The sequence below is a fragment of the Lathamus discolor genome, chromosome 4 (genome assembly GCF_037157495.1).
Source record: "Lathamus discolor isolate bLatDis1 chromosome 4, bLatDis1.hap1, whole genome shotgun sequence".
In the NCBI taxonomy this organism is placed as follows: Eukaryota; Metazoa; Chordata; class Aves; order Psittaciformes; family Psittacidae; genus Lathamus; species Lathamus discolor.
In genome coordinates, this window is record NC_088887.1 from 97,939,775 (window position 1) to 97,954,529 (window position 14,755).

At 43.3% G+C, this 14,755-nt stretch overlaps 1 protein-coding gene across 1 annotated transcript; it reads left to right on the plus strand.

Annotated features, from left to right (window-relative positions):
- The first annotated feature begins 11,533 nt into the window (after positions 1–11,533).
- Positions 11,534–12,643, plus strand: CBY2 (chibby family member 2). The gene has a single exon (XM_065675827.1). It carries the CDS (start codon positions 11,542–11,544, stop codon positions 12,634–12,636), a length of 1,095 nt encoding a protein of 364 aa, XP_065531899.1. The 5' UTR covers positions 11,534–11,541; the 3' UTR covers positions 12,637–12,643.
- Positions 12,644–14,755: the final 2,112 nt, after the last annotated feature.

The following is a 14,755-nucleotide window of genomic DNA, read 5'->3' on the forward strand; positions in this document are numbered from 1 at the left end:
CCCCAGGAGATCTGCAGCTCAGCCCTAGCCATCACTCAGGTATATCTGTGCTTTGGTGGCAGCTGTGCATCAAAGATGATGTGATTCAACAACGAGGCAAGCCATTACTGGTCTCATTTGCTCAAGTGTGCTTATTGCATTTGAATTTTTGCCTTTAAACAGTACTGCCTGGGGATTCCTGAAAAGAGATGTGAGGGTTATGTGTAGGTGTAAATGGAGATGGTTGGAGATGGTTTCTGAAGGCTCAGTGTTTAGTGGGGTGGAGCTGGTGCAAAGAGGAAGAAATGGAAATAGTGGCTGGTAACAGAACTGTAAGGACTGCTACTAATTACGCTGGCCAAAGACATGGAGGTAGCTAGCTCCAGTCATCTATCTGCTTTTCTCTTCTGAGACAGAGTTGCATGAAGCAGATGCTCGCAGTGTTGTCTTTTGCTCCCTATACAAGAAGAAAACACATTCTGGGGAGAAAATCACAGACCAAAAGTAATTATAATAAAGCCAAAATAAATAATTAGGCAGATATCTCATTATTGGTAAAGATAGCATCTGCTGTCATCAGAAAGAAAGTAAATTTTTCTATCTCCAAAGGGTGAGAAGGAAACTTGAGCTCTTTGAAGGTTCAGAATCCAGATGCCAAACACAAAGAACCCCTCTTCTTTTTCTTTTTATTTTCATATATTTTTTTTATTTAGTTTATAAACTGTCTCTGGTTTTAGCAACTTTTATGATTTTGAAGGCTTGGGGTTAGTGAGGCTGAACCTAGTCAGTAAGCCTGTGGAGTACAGCAGATAACAGCATCTTTGATCAATCAGGCAAAGCAGATGAAGATGCACTGCAAAAAAATTTGCCTGCAAGCCACAGAGATGTGTTTTTTTGTCATTCATCAGTTCTTGAGATTAGACTCGTAGAAATTAATCAGCATTGGGGTGCAAGGTGAGGGAGATATGGGCTGATGACATGTACCTTGTCTGTCAGTTTGTAACAGGCTTTGGATCAGTCATTTCAGATGAGTCTTCCCAGGTCACCAGAGTGCCTCTTTCTGCCTCAGAAACGTGGTGTTGGGATGCTGTCTTCCTTTTAGCGTCAGGTAGAAATCTTTGCTAGAAATAGGAGGACAGTCTCCAGGTACCTTGCTAGATATTGAAGACATGATAATCGCAGCAGCAAATACTACAAAGCATTTCATGGCTCAGAAAAGACTATGCTGTCTCATAAAAAAGGCTTTGCAGAGGCTCTGCAGCCAGAGCAACTGTTCTCTTCTGTGCAGTTCTAACTTGTGAATAAACATGCAAGCAGGCACAAGCTTAAAGAAGCAGTAGTACAGCTTTCTGCAAGCTATGGACTAATAACTACTTGGCTTTAGATAGGAGCTATTGACTGTTATGTCTTCCTATTGTAAGTACAGGAAGCAGTGTCCTTGGAGTTTGTCCATTCAGCAGTGAGCACCATGGTACTTGGTCCGTGATAACCTGCAAAGCTCTGACATGTATAAACAGTAAATCATATTCCTAACACTTTCTCTGTGCAGAAAGTGACTTTGGTAAGATAGGAAGAGTAACATCAGCACAAAGTGTAACCTCAGTGTTTGTATTATGCAAAACAGTGTTTCAGTTAATGGGCTGATTGCCACATACTGTATGCTTATCTTGTATTGAAAGTCCAGGTGGCTTATGGTTTCTACCACAATGCTCAGGTTAAACACCATGCAAAATATTTTAATGGGAATAACCTATTTCTGCCACCTCATCTCTGCTTACAGTCGGAAGGTGATGAGCTGTCTTCGCCACAAGCAGAAGAGGCTTATCTTTGCTTCTTGCACAGCCAGCACTGCTCAGACCAGGAGTGATGCCTGCTTGTGCCTGAGATGGCTGGCAGCTCTGTCACAACATGACTTACGTTGTTGGAGTCACCTTGCAGGAGAGACTGTGTCCTTTACGCTTTAAATCTAATATCCAAAGCTTATGTATACATACATAAGTGAGCCTGATGGACTTATGTGTGATGGAGTTCTGCACCCCAGAGCCACCATATCAGAAACCTTGCACAAGGCGTGGTTTGCCATTGCTTGACTGCACTGGAGAAGAGCTGATACAAAAAGGCCACTGGAGGAGAACGAAGGAGATATGCAAACTAGTAGCACACAACTAATGCGCAGATGCATGGTCTGAACCTTACACTTGGCCCCAGAAGAAGGATCACCTCAAATACCGTTCCCATCAGTTGTGGTAGCAGTCTGACTGCAGTTTACATTTAGCAGTGCAGGACAAGGTTACAGCTGTGTCTGAGGAGTATTTCTGCCCATCTCACCACACGCCTCACCCTACCTAAATTGTTTTCTCAGGCAGCTCACTGAATTGTTGGCATTACAGTAAGGTGAACATCTTCAGGGAATTTATCTCTTCACCTACCTGAGATCTGTGCTTCGACTGAGATCTGTGCTTTTCTAGTTCTGGATGGTTAAGAGCGAAAGCCCTACACCAACTATAGAACAACAATACTAGTAAAAAGTACAGTAATATTTTTAAAGCCCACTAACTCCTTACTTGCTCTTGCTGAAGTACACCTTGCTGTGGAGCTTATGCCACTGATGGGGCTGTTCATTTGAGTGAGGCAAAGGAGCAGGGACATTATAATTAATAATGCTTAGCAGGAAACAAATTATTGTGCTTGGGGCAAGAAGGGCTAAAATTGTTCTCTATTATTTTTTGAAGAGTTAATTGATAGTAGGCAAAGATTTGCTGTGTTGAGCCAGCAGGTGCTGCTTTATGACTACATTAATGTTAATGATATCCTCTGGACACATAAGAAGACAGTTTAACCTATTTCTTTCTCATTGCATTTCTCTGGGTGGATGTGTGTTCTGGTTCTAGTTGTTATCTGTGTGCCAGTAGAGAGATCTTGGACAGACAGTGACCCCAGATTTGCACGGAAGTTTACAAGTAGTTTTATAAGACCAGGTAACTTTTGTAATCGCCATTCACACCAGGACAGACTTTGCAGATTAAAAGTTGAGGGAAATGGGTAAAAGTGGCTGCTTCTCTGGGATAAAATCATTCCTGGGGGTTGCATAATGTTTCTAAAATTGCCCGGTTAACTGTTCCTAGGTGTGCTTCACAGCAGTTCCGAGGATCTGTCTACTCTCTTCTTTTATCACTGAAACCCCTCTTCTTCTGGCACACCATTAAAAAAGTACTCTGAACAATTTAAACCCTGAGACGAACAGGTCTTAAAATTGTGTTGCCCTCATTGATCTAATGATAACAAAATCTTGCATGCCTGTAAGGACTGAGAGTGTTGTATGCAGCACTGTTTGCATAGTGATTCACCGCACTGTTTGCATAGTGATTCACCGGGAAGAGGTTGCCCAGAAAAATTCTGGATGCCCCATCCCTGGTAGTGTTCAAGGCCAGGCTGGACAGGGCTTTGAGCAACCTGGTCTAGTGAAAGGTGCCCCTGCCCATGGCACAGGGCTGGAACTGGGTGACCTTTCAGGTCCCTTCCAACCCATTCTATCTATACCTCCCAATCATTCTATGATTCTACGATTCTATGAATGCTGCTTTGTGAGTTATAGGAATAGGAGAAAGAAACCAGGAGCAGCAGTGGCTGGAGAAGACAGAGAAGATGCACAGAGTAGCTGGTGGAGAAGCTATGGTGAAGAGCTACAAGGAAACCCTGTCCATCCACCAGATCCAAACCTAGTGTTTTAGGGTCTCCAGGTTCCTTGGTAGTCAGCACATGCTTGTGAAAACCATTGGCAGTACAGCTATTTCCTTACATTGTATGTATCTCCCTATAGCATGGTTTTGTGTATAAAATAATAACTTCTTGTTATTGCTATTGCAAATGCACCCTGTTTTATTCAAATTGCAGAGATGTTACTAGTCCTGCTGGCGATGTGTAGAGGTCAATGTGGTTGTATATAATCAAATTTTCTCAATTAATTTCTTTAAAAACATCTGAAAATACACATGCACAAATACATATCAATTGAACATTAAGGCTCTAAAGTCAAACAATCAAGAGACAGGAATTACCTGAGCTTGCCAGTATTTCTAAATGAGACACGTCTTTCTTCCCTGGTAAGTTTCCATCTTGTTCTGCCATTCAGTCATCTGGGTTAAGATCCGAATGAATTTTTTATGTTGCTTTGATGTAGCACTGTTCATAGGATAGGATCTAGCAAAACCTAATGGGATACTGTTTTTTTAAGATCTTAGTTCCTTCTTCTTTATAGCTTTTAAAATAAAATGAAATGGTTAGATTTCATTTAAACAGATCCTTATTAAAGTAGAAGCTAGCCTGATAATGACTTAAATTGGTGCTATGTGGCCATCACATGCTATTTGATAAGCATTCCATTATAATTAAGAAGTGGCTAATAGACAATTAATATACAGGATTGCGCACTTCGCTAATTAGATGATTTTAATTTTTTTGTTAGATTAAAATGTACAGGACCCCATAAATCACTGTTAGAGATTGTTTAATAAGCCTGAACCCTCAATTTTCTCCCTGTCAATCAGGAATGGAGATGCTGACTCTTCCTCTTGCCCAGCGAGACTTGTCGAGTGGAAGGATTGCTGTGTTCAAAATGACGTGAAACGCTCTCTGCTCCCAAACCTCGCATCTATTCACAGGACATTGCAGCTCCAGTCTGTGCTCTTGTGGTCTGCTCTGCTCATCAAGACTCAGCTCCTGCCCATTGAGACTCTCAGCTCCTGCCCTTGCACATGAAATGGGATGATCCTTAGTGTTCCCCTCTCCCCAGACATTTTGCAGTCTCTTGATTGATGTCCGTGACAGACAGGGATTTTGCACATGGCTTTTGTAAGCCCTGAGAAGAAGGCCTTTTATTTTTAACATGACTCTTTCAGCTCTGTCAAGCTGACCCCATTTAGGTGTCCCAGGCCCTGCAGTAGTCGTTGGCTTGGCAGCATCACCTTCCCTTGCAGGATGCACATATGAACCAAGCTGAGCTGGAGCACTCTGCTAGGGTGTGAGGCTCTCTTTTAGCCACCTAATTAAGGAGGTTAACAACTGCAGATTCCTGAGTGGTCAGTGCGGGAAGCTACAGCTGTGTCTTCAGGAGGTGGCACATCATGTCCAACAGCACTGTGGGCCAGAGGGGATTTACCTCCCAACTGTAGACAACTGCTTTGAGATGTCTACATGTGATACCTACAAGACAGTGTTTAAGCTGTCCTGCAGTCAGCAAGACCTGATCAGTGCAGTAGTGAGGGACAAGGCATCACCTGACTGACAAGCCACCGAGGGCTCAAGTCTGTTGCCTGAACACCAATCCCAATTGCTGTTTGGGGTTTGGAGGTATCAGAGACCAGCGCCAGTGGGTTTGACACAGCCTGAAGTCAGGTTTGCCTCCTGGGGTGGCCCCTGGAGGCCACACTGGATACCCCATGGTCACACATGGCACTTTCAGGTGACTGTACCCATCTGAATTGTTATGGTGTAAGGTGAGACCAAAGAGCTCCTTTGGGTGCAATGTCAGCTCTGCCACTCCACCACCCTTGGTGAGCATGCCTCTGCCCTCACAACAAAAACAAGTGCACCTATCATCACTGCTTCTGGTATTTTCTCAACAATAAAAAACTAATGGGCAGTTTCAGCAACACTGTGCTCTGTACAGTTCAGTTAGACAGAAGCAGGAGATTGATACAGTAATTGGGCTGTATTTTGTGGCAAGGCTCACAAGTGGTATCACAGAAGCACAAGTCAAAGGACATTGACAGGCAATGGCTAAGAGTTGACCCAGAGTCTGTACATGGTTTCAATACATTTTTAAAAATATTCATAGCTGAAGTAGAATGAAAGCAAAGTAGGAATGGGATCTGAAGTGGAACAACACAAAGCCTGACACCTCTGAAAGATGTCACAAGTAAAAGTGAAATGTTTTGCATCAGCTTGTAAACAATGTGTGCATTACTGACATAGGGGTAAATAAGAGTGGAACATGAGACTTCTTCACTGTAGTGCTGTTCATGTTCAAAGCACTTCATAAGTAAGAATAAATCTCTCTTAACAGCTTGTGTCACAAAGCCAGTATCCCAGCCTCACTGGGAACACAAGGAAATGCGGACAGATGATTTACCCCCTGTTTAAAGTGAAATTAAGACCAGAGGCAAGGTATGAAAGTAAGAAAACTTCCATTTCAGCTCTCAGCTGACCAAAGCATCCTGGCTGGCGTTGGCATGAGTATGTGGAGTTTGGTGTTTTGCGCAGCATTGCATGTGTGGGGGTTACACTGAGGCACACTGGCAGCAGCACTGTGATGGTGTCCCTGGAAGGACTATTAGTCCACATAGATGGTGACATCAGTGTGTCCCTCAAGCCATTTAACTGTCTTGAAAAGCCTGCTCTGGAGTTTTTCATTACTGATTTACACATTGCCGAACAAAGGCACTCATCTGTTCCTAGGCAGAATACGACACTGAGATATCACCACCTCTCCTTCCAGACACTTCATCGCCTTAAAACCTAAGAAAACATTGTTTTTACTTCCCAGGCAGTCACTGAGATCAGGAGATAGATCAGGAGATAGATCAGGAGATTATTCAAGATCACTCAAATATGCAAGAATCTTTTCGATGACTCAGTAGGATTTGCATCCAGGCTTAGTGCCCTGGAGAGCAGTGGATGACTGTGCAGTGGGAGCAGCCTGTGCTGACAAGAATAGAAACTGGCATTTCAGAAGCACCAATATGTTTGGGGTGGTAAAAAGTGGCAGTGGATGCCTTTGTTGTTATCAAATAAATATTTGTGACTATAAGAAACCCATAAAAAAGAAAGAAGATGCTCCAAACTCAAAGAAACATGCTTTTACTGAATAAATAAATAAATAAATAAATAAAATCCAGATTATTTTGACTAGAGGCACTTTAACAGGCCTTCTAAACCCAAAAGCAAATGAAGGAAAGGGCTGAACTTTACTGTTTGTACATGCCATCATTCCCAGTGGGAAGGAGGCTGGGATAGGGTCTCCAGGGTCCTCCTTGCAAGATCTTCACGGCAGCTGTTGAGACTTTGCTCTCCCCCTGCACTTTGCCCTTCCAGCCTGTCACTGGATGGTGACCTCTTGCAGCCCAGTACAGAGAGAAGTTTCCAAAGTGGAGAATGTTATACAAGCGTGTGTGGGATCATCCACTCTCTGCCACTGGATCTGTTCCAGAAACAGATAATCTCTGGGAGAAAGGACAGCAAGGTCAGCTGAACAGCCTGGTGTAAGGTGTGCAGTTAGAATGGGGAATATGGCTTTGGTTTTGATTAATATTTATCTCTTTGTATAGGGAAGCAGTAGTGCAAAGCTCTGGACAAAGCACTCAGCTGGGAAGTTAGTTCAAACCCTTCTTACAGAGCAGGGGTTACTTGTCCCTTGGCAGGGAGGGGAACACACTCAGCTTTATTTCTGCCTTTGTAATCCTGTGAATGACATCTTGGTCCTTTTGAGAGTCCAGCTCAGAAATCAGTGTAGCTGCTATAAAAATTCTGCAGTGAGCTGTTGCAGCATTTCCAGTTCTGCTGTACACGTACATACATCTGATCATGTTCACTAAATCTGATCATGTTCACTAAATCTGATCCAAATATATTGGTGTTTGAAGTCCTAATTTTCAGCAAATAAATGACTTGCCAGAATAACTATGTTCAGCTTTAAGGAAAATAACTGCATAAGAAAAGTCAAAAGTACACTGTTATTTCTCAGCAGCTCCTATTAATCAGGCTTTGTCTGTTGATCAGTCTTACGTTGCACTTGCCTCTATTAACACACTTTCCAGCCAGCTCTTGGACCTTAAGTTGTTCATCAAAGGTCTGTTGCAGCAGTCCACAGCCTCAGAAGTTCAGATCAGCCATTTCAGTCACCTCTCCCGAAAACAGGCTGCATCCTTAAATTCCCATTTGATGGCAAACCAAGCACAAATACCCCATGATAAAATCTTTTCCTTTCTCTTTTGAGGACATTTTCCTATTTTCCTGTGCAGGATCCTGGAGCTTGAATAAAGGAGAATGCTCCCTGAGGAGTTGCCATAGTAACCTATGATGTTTTTATTTTTTGTCGAAACATAAGCAAGGGAGAAATTACAGAGAAGAAGTTTATACAAGAGTTTATCATCTTTAACACCCAAGCTGAACTGCACCTCCAACTTCCTAAAGCAATAGCAGTCACCTTGGGGCTGATGCCAAGTTGGTAATTTTCACTGGATACAAAATTAACTGCTGTATTTATTATTCAAGAGCCCTGATGAGGGAAAAAAAATCACATCTGAAAGGTGTAGCAAGTAAGAAAGAGAATGAGATCATTAGTAATGTAAAGACATGGAAGTGGGAATAATTGCTGCAAATAATATCTAAACTTGTAATGCATGAATGTCCTGTATATTCTGTTTTCTTCTTAATAGGGCTCAATGATATACTGCTCTTGAACTTATAGTCAAAGAAAAACTTCAAATTCATGCTGTCCTTAGAAAATAACTTTAAGTCTCACAGTGCATACAAGGAAGTGATTTTTGAATGTATCAGAATCAGTCCAGCAACAAACATAATCTGAAGATTCGCAACAAAAACAAAGTTTGTTTCAAGAGGGTGTGATAGAGAAAGGATCCACCCAAACTGCTCGCAGTTATGAGCATCAAAAGCAGATCGGGAAGTCTGGGATCAGGAAAGGGCATGAGAGCTGAACTAATAGAAAAGTCATTTCCATGAGAAAAAAGAGGGCAATGCTGGGAAAAAACAAAGACAACCCCAGGAGGCCAGAATGGAGGGGAAACAAAAGTGCAAGGAGGGTGTTCAGAAGCTCGCAGCCCAGGGGAGAGGTGTCAGGAGGCTGGTTCTAGAGCACTTGCATCACAGTGGGTCCCTTCCATCCGCAGCTGCACACCCTGACCGCACCCAGACACCCCAGCAGAAGCAGGACCTCAGGCCGGGCTGCTTGGCAGTGGTGCGGGCAGCAGGAAGACCACCGCCCCGGCTGAGCAGGTGAGCACACACCAGCCACTTACATTAGTGCTGCTGAATTACCCAGCCAGGCTCGGTCTCCTGTGATTTCCCCCCCAGCCAGCTGTGCTCACCACCCACCCCAGCTGTCCAGCATCTCCCCAGGTTGTTTCCTTCAGAGATGAGGGGTAAATGATATGGGAGGTGGGAGAACTTGAAGCATCTCTCCAAAGCCTGGGTCGATGTATCCCCTGCAGTGCAAAAGAGCTGACAGAGACTCTGTCAAGTTTAATTGTCCCAAGATAATGTCCTTCAATGCTGTATATATTATACATTTCTGTTTATCTTGAAAACATGCCATCTAAACACTTTAAATCTGACTTTAGCAACATTAGCTTCTTGCCCACGATATGCAGTGATGGGTGGGTCTGGGCTTATCATGCTGGATGTTTTCTACTCCTCCTCTGGATACATAGAGATTTGTGATCGCTGAGCTGATTAACCTCCTCATCCTGGGGCTGTTGGTAGACATGACGGGACCTGACACTCCAAGGGAACGGGATATGTTGGAAAGGCTGGAGGGGAGAGGGTGCAAGAAAAGGGGTGATATATGGCTCTGAACATGGTGTAAGTGCAGACATAAACCTCCTGAACAGGGAGTTTTGGAGGAAATCCGTTTTAGTAGAGGAACAAAACCACAAGTCTGATGTGAGATAAACCAGCTGGTGATGTGGAAGACAATCCTGAAAGTCAGACGGAGATCCTATTGCAAAAAAATCGACTGCTACTGCAAGCAGACTTGTATTGCAATTGCTTTTCCCTGCATTAAGGGATTTTGGATTTTAAACACAAACAGTAATTCTCTGAGCTTTTGGACAAGCCTGGGAAGGGGGTGAATGAAGGAGCTATGGATACTGGCTCTCAGAAGTAACTTGGAGGAGCCCAGAGGTGCAGTGCTGCATGTTGGAGATGGCAGGGAAAGGGAGAAGCAGCAGATTTTGGAAAGGAGAGGGCAAAAATAGGATGGGGAGGGTGCACAATGCAATGACAGAGCTGGAGGGCGTAAGGAGCTTGTGCATGGTGGTCACCCTGTGCCTAATGCCTGGGGCAGGGATACAGGGGCAAAATGCATGAAGGTAAAACTCCTTGCAGATGGAAAAGCAGAATGGGGTTTCCCAAAGGAGAGGAGGGCAGCTGGGGGGACCTCAGAGAGAGGTAGACCAGGGTGAAATTTGACAACCAACTTTTTCTTTAACTAGAAAAAGGCACGTTTGTACTTAGAAACCATGTACCTTGAAACACTTCACAGAAACCCAAAGAATTCCAAAAATCTGGTTATAAAAATAGTTCAGTGTCAATTCAAATGACACCCATTTAGTTTTGATAAATACTGAAGAAAATAAGATTTTCTTCTGCACAGTTTTTTTTTTTTTTTTCTGTTTTTCTGTTTTTCTTGGTTGGTTGCTTGTTTTTTGTTAATGTAAAAAACCCCTGAAATACTTCATTTGCTCAGGTTTGCTCATGTTCAGAAGGTGATATAAGCCATAATATTTCATGTAGAGGGAAGGAGGGAAGAGTGTTGTGCAGCTAAGTCTGAGGTTTTTGTGACTAAAATAGAAAGCATTGGAGGTATGGCCCCACAGAATGGATTTTAAAGAGATGTTTTTTCCGATGATGTGAAAAAGAAGCAGTAGGAAAGATGAGCAATCACTGCTGCAAGGCTAGAAAGCAAGAAAAGTAATGGAGCTATCAAGGAATATAAAGAAAAGAGAGATGGGATAGATGAGAAAGAAAAATGGGGAATTATCTGTGGGTCGTGACAGTTTTTGGACCACAGTGACCATGGTTTTGTTGTCAGAAAAACATGCAAAGAGCAACAGAGCTCTCCCTGGTCCCAGTGTCCCAAGGCTGTGGTCTGGAGTTTTAATTATTTTAGCATCTTGTGACACTCAGTGCTCTTCCTGTTTACAGTTCTGTGGATTTTAAGATCAAAAAGCACAACTGCCACTGTTATTTTTGTGGTATGCTGTTAACATGGGCTACTACTGAGCATCAATAAGAAAAAGCTGCTCTCAAGGCCAGTTTTATCCTGTGATCTTTTAAAACTGTTTTGCTTTGAAAAGTTGGTTTCAGCCTCATAACAGTTTTTCATTCATGTGCCTGTCAATCATTTAGGAACAGGCTATTCTGAGGTGCAAGATATTCTCACATTTTACCCCCTCACATGTCTGCAAAAATGAGGTAGAGGGATAAGAGTCCAGGGTTTTATCCCAAAGCTTGTGGTGCTGCCATAGAGCTGCTTTATCTACCAATGCCAATTTTCTCACCTTTTATAAAGTAAGTTTCTGATGTATTCCTTTCAGAGTCAAAGAGGCAACACAGCCGATTGTGGGAGCTGACTTTCTTGTTGGTGTACTTTAATTTTGAACTTAAATTTTGTCACTGATGCTGTGCATTTGTATTCCTTTTTCTTTCAGTCCTGATCACACTTCTCCAGCCACGCTGTGTTACCTACTCCTTGCCAGAGGAGTCCTGGAAGTCCTGGAAGAAGTCTTTTCACACAGTCCTCCTCAATTTAGTAAAGAATAGGCCATGTCTGCTTTTGATCTGATGAACCAAAGCATGCAGCATGCAGAGCCTGAAGTGGAATATGTTGCCCCATGGATGAAAATGGGGGATGATATGTTTGTCTTTGTTGATGGTAAATGGGTGAATGCGATCTGCTGCCAGCCATCCTTTCCTTCCCAGAGAGTCTTTAGCAAGAAGGCACAGAATGAGTGGAGCATCTGGGAGGAGAACAGAGCACTCTGGGAGGAAAACCAAGTCCTCCGGATAGAAAACAGGATGCTCTGGGAAGAAAACAAGGCTCTACAATGTCAGCAGTCACAGAACAAAGCTGTCCAGGTTATTTGCAGTGACGCCATTCAGCAAAGCCTCCAGAAGGAAAAGAAGCCATTCGCATTCTTCCAAGAGAGGAATATAAGCTTTCAGCTCAGCCCAAGCAACAAAATCATCCAGGCATTCCAGGAAAGGAAAAAAGTCTTAGAGGATTTCCAGCAGGATGACAGAAGAGTCCACATCATCTGGAAAGACCAAAAAGCCATCACAGAGAGCAAAGATGTCAGCTCAGATCTTCAGAAGGACACTGGCACCACCACAGTCCGTGAAGAGAGCAAAGAAGGCATCTCAGAGCCTCAGAAGGACACTAACACCATCACAGCCAATGAAGACAGCAAAGATACCAGCTCAGACCTTCAGAAGGACACTGGCACAATCACAACTGGGGAAAAAGGTAGCCCTGGCCAAGGCCCTGAACAGGAACATGGAGCTAAAAAGAAAAACCCCACTGCAACCCAGGATAAGAACAAGTCTGCTCCAAACGTGCAGAGTGAGTATGAAATCTTTCAGGCCCTTCACGACTTACACGAGCTCCTCGACATTTTCCTGAAAGTGAACCATCATATCATTGGGGAGAAACAGGGCTGTCACGTCCTCTGTGATGTGGACAGAGCCTTCCAAGAAGATTACAATAAACTGAAGCTGCAGCTGAATGCTGTGAAAAACACTGTGTCAGACATTACAGCTCAGATGGAAATGTTGGAAAAGGAGCTCATTGCCATCACTTGCCCAATGTATGAAGAAGCAGCACTGAAGCTGGCACCTGAGCATCAGTTTGGAGAGATGTGAAGCTAAGACCTCCTAGTTCAGTTTCCTGGAAAGCTTCTCTTCTTGCTCCAGGGAACCTAATAAAATCCCATTAAAGACTGAACACACCTGGGGTACATTGTGTTATTCTGAAACTTTCTTACATTACTTAGAATCATAGAATCATAGAATCATAGAATGGTTAAGGTTGAAAAGGACCTCAAGATCATCTAGTTCCAACCTCCCTGCCATGGACAGGGACACCTCTCACTAAACCATCCAACACAAGGCTTCATCTCACCTTCTTATTATATAGTGTGGGTGATTGCCATGAATTTGCGTAGTGTCAGGAAAACAATTTTCAGCTTTTTTTTTTTATGTTTCTGATAATAAGATCTAGATTTTAAAAAGACAATTACTGCTTTTTTGCACTTTAGTTGAGGTGCTTTGTGTTGGCCATGTTTTTTAGAGGGATGTGCCCTTCCTGAAAATGACCATCCCGACTGTGAGCTGAATTTGGATGCCGGTGGTCCCTTTCTTTCTTATGGCTGGCCAAGTTTAATGGCTGAACTGTGTCTTCTGACACACACCAGCCTTCCCTATTTCATATGGGGTAAGCAGTGGACCATGGAAATTGTAGTGTCCCAGGTGAGACAGGCCCATGAAAGACAATGGGACACAGAAAACCACATTATATGTGCTATATATACATATATATGTGTACATATACATTCTATCTGTCTCCTTTTCCCATTCCCACTTAAATTATATCTTTCCCTTGTTTAAAGCTCTTCCTCAGGAAAGAATCCATGTCTTGCCTCAGAGTATAACAAGACCATAAAGGAAAGGTCTCCCACCAGAACAGCATGTCCCCTTTTGCCTTGGTTATTTGTAAATTGCCTTCATTGTTTTGTAACTTAATTAGGCTTAATTCTTCTCAAATTGGCTTGTTTTGGTACACTTGAATAATTCTACTGATTTCAAGTGAGGTGATTATTTGCTGATAAATGGCACTTTTAGGATGCAGTGTGTATAAGAAAGACTGTTTAGTGTTTTATTTATGGCTCACTGCTAAAAGAAAACTCCTGTAGACTTTGGTGGTCTTTTTAGACCAAGTCTTCTTTGTGGCCAGGGATTAAATGTATCATTGTCTGCAAAAGTCATGTGCAGTTATGGAGCTAACAGCTTTCTAGCCTGGAGAAACACTGATTTTTCCAGTGGTACCACAGGGCATGCAAAGGGCAGTGCCCTGACCCTGCACAGCAGAAGCCCCTGGGCAGCTTTGTGAGTCTGAGCTGTCTTTCTGAAATCTTCCGTTGGACTTGGAGGGCTGAAAGCAGGACCACGTGTCCCTCAAGAACTTGCTGTCACATGCTGGGGACTTGGCTAAGGCCTATACCTCACCAGTGCTGCTCCATCACCCAGTGCAGGCAGGTGGGGAAGGGCTGACCTCCTCTGCACCTTGCTCCTGCTGCTGCTGACCTTAGGACTTTTACACTTTGTCCTTGCAGCACCTTTTTTTGATATGCTCATGTTTAAAAATGTGGTCTACTCTCACTTGTGTGGCCAGAGAGTCTGGAAGTGCATTTTCCTCTGTCTTGGACATCCCTAATGCAGTGCAATTTGTCGCAAATCTTTCAGGCAGAATACAGGAATCTTTAGGTAATCTAACAAGACAGACGCAAGGAGACTTCTGCAGAGCAATTGTAGGAGCATTATTGTAGAGCTAAGCGAAGGTTATGGTGAGGTTTGCCTCTTGCAACAGAACCCGAGAAACAGGTTGTCACTCTAGTTTATAGGTGTCTTAAGTGATGTGGCACCAAACTGCCTAAAGGATGAATTATCTTTCACCTTGTATTTCACTGAGACAACACCAGGACAAATGCCAGTAATGACTCTTTACTTCAGAGACTTAATACAAGTGGTATTTTCTTCTTCTGTTAGGTCTTCAAGATGCTGCTCTGTTGCCTCTATAATTGCTTTAGGGGCAATTAGTTCCAACTTAGACATTCAGTTTGGAGCTCTCTGAGGTAGAGGGGACATACCCTGCTCTCTGAGTAAGGAGCTTGGTGGTCTGAGCAGAGGAGGTTCTTCAGCAGCTGGTGAAGTGGCACAAACTTGGGAGCATGTGCTGCCAGTCCCAGTCCCTGGATTCACTCTC

Excerpts from the sequence above, each read along its gene's own strand:
- CBY2 (XM_065675827.1), top strand. The coding sequence starts at position 11,542 with ATGTCTGCTTTTGATCTGATGAACCAAAGCATGCAGCATGCAGAGCCT.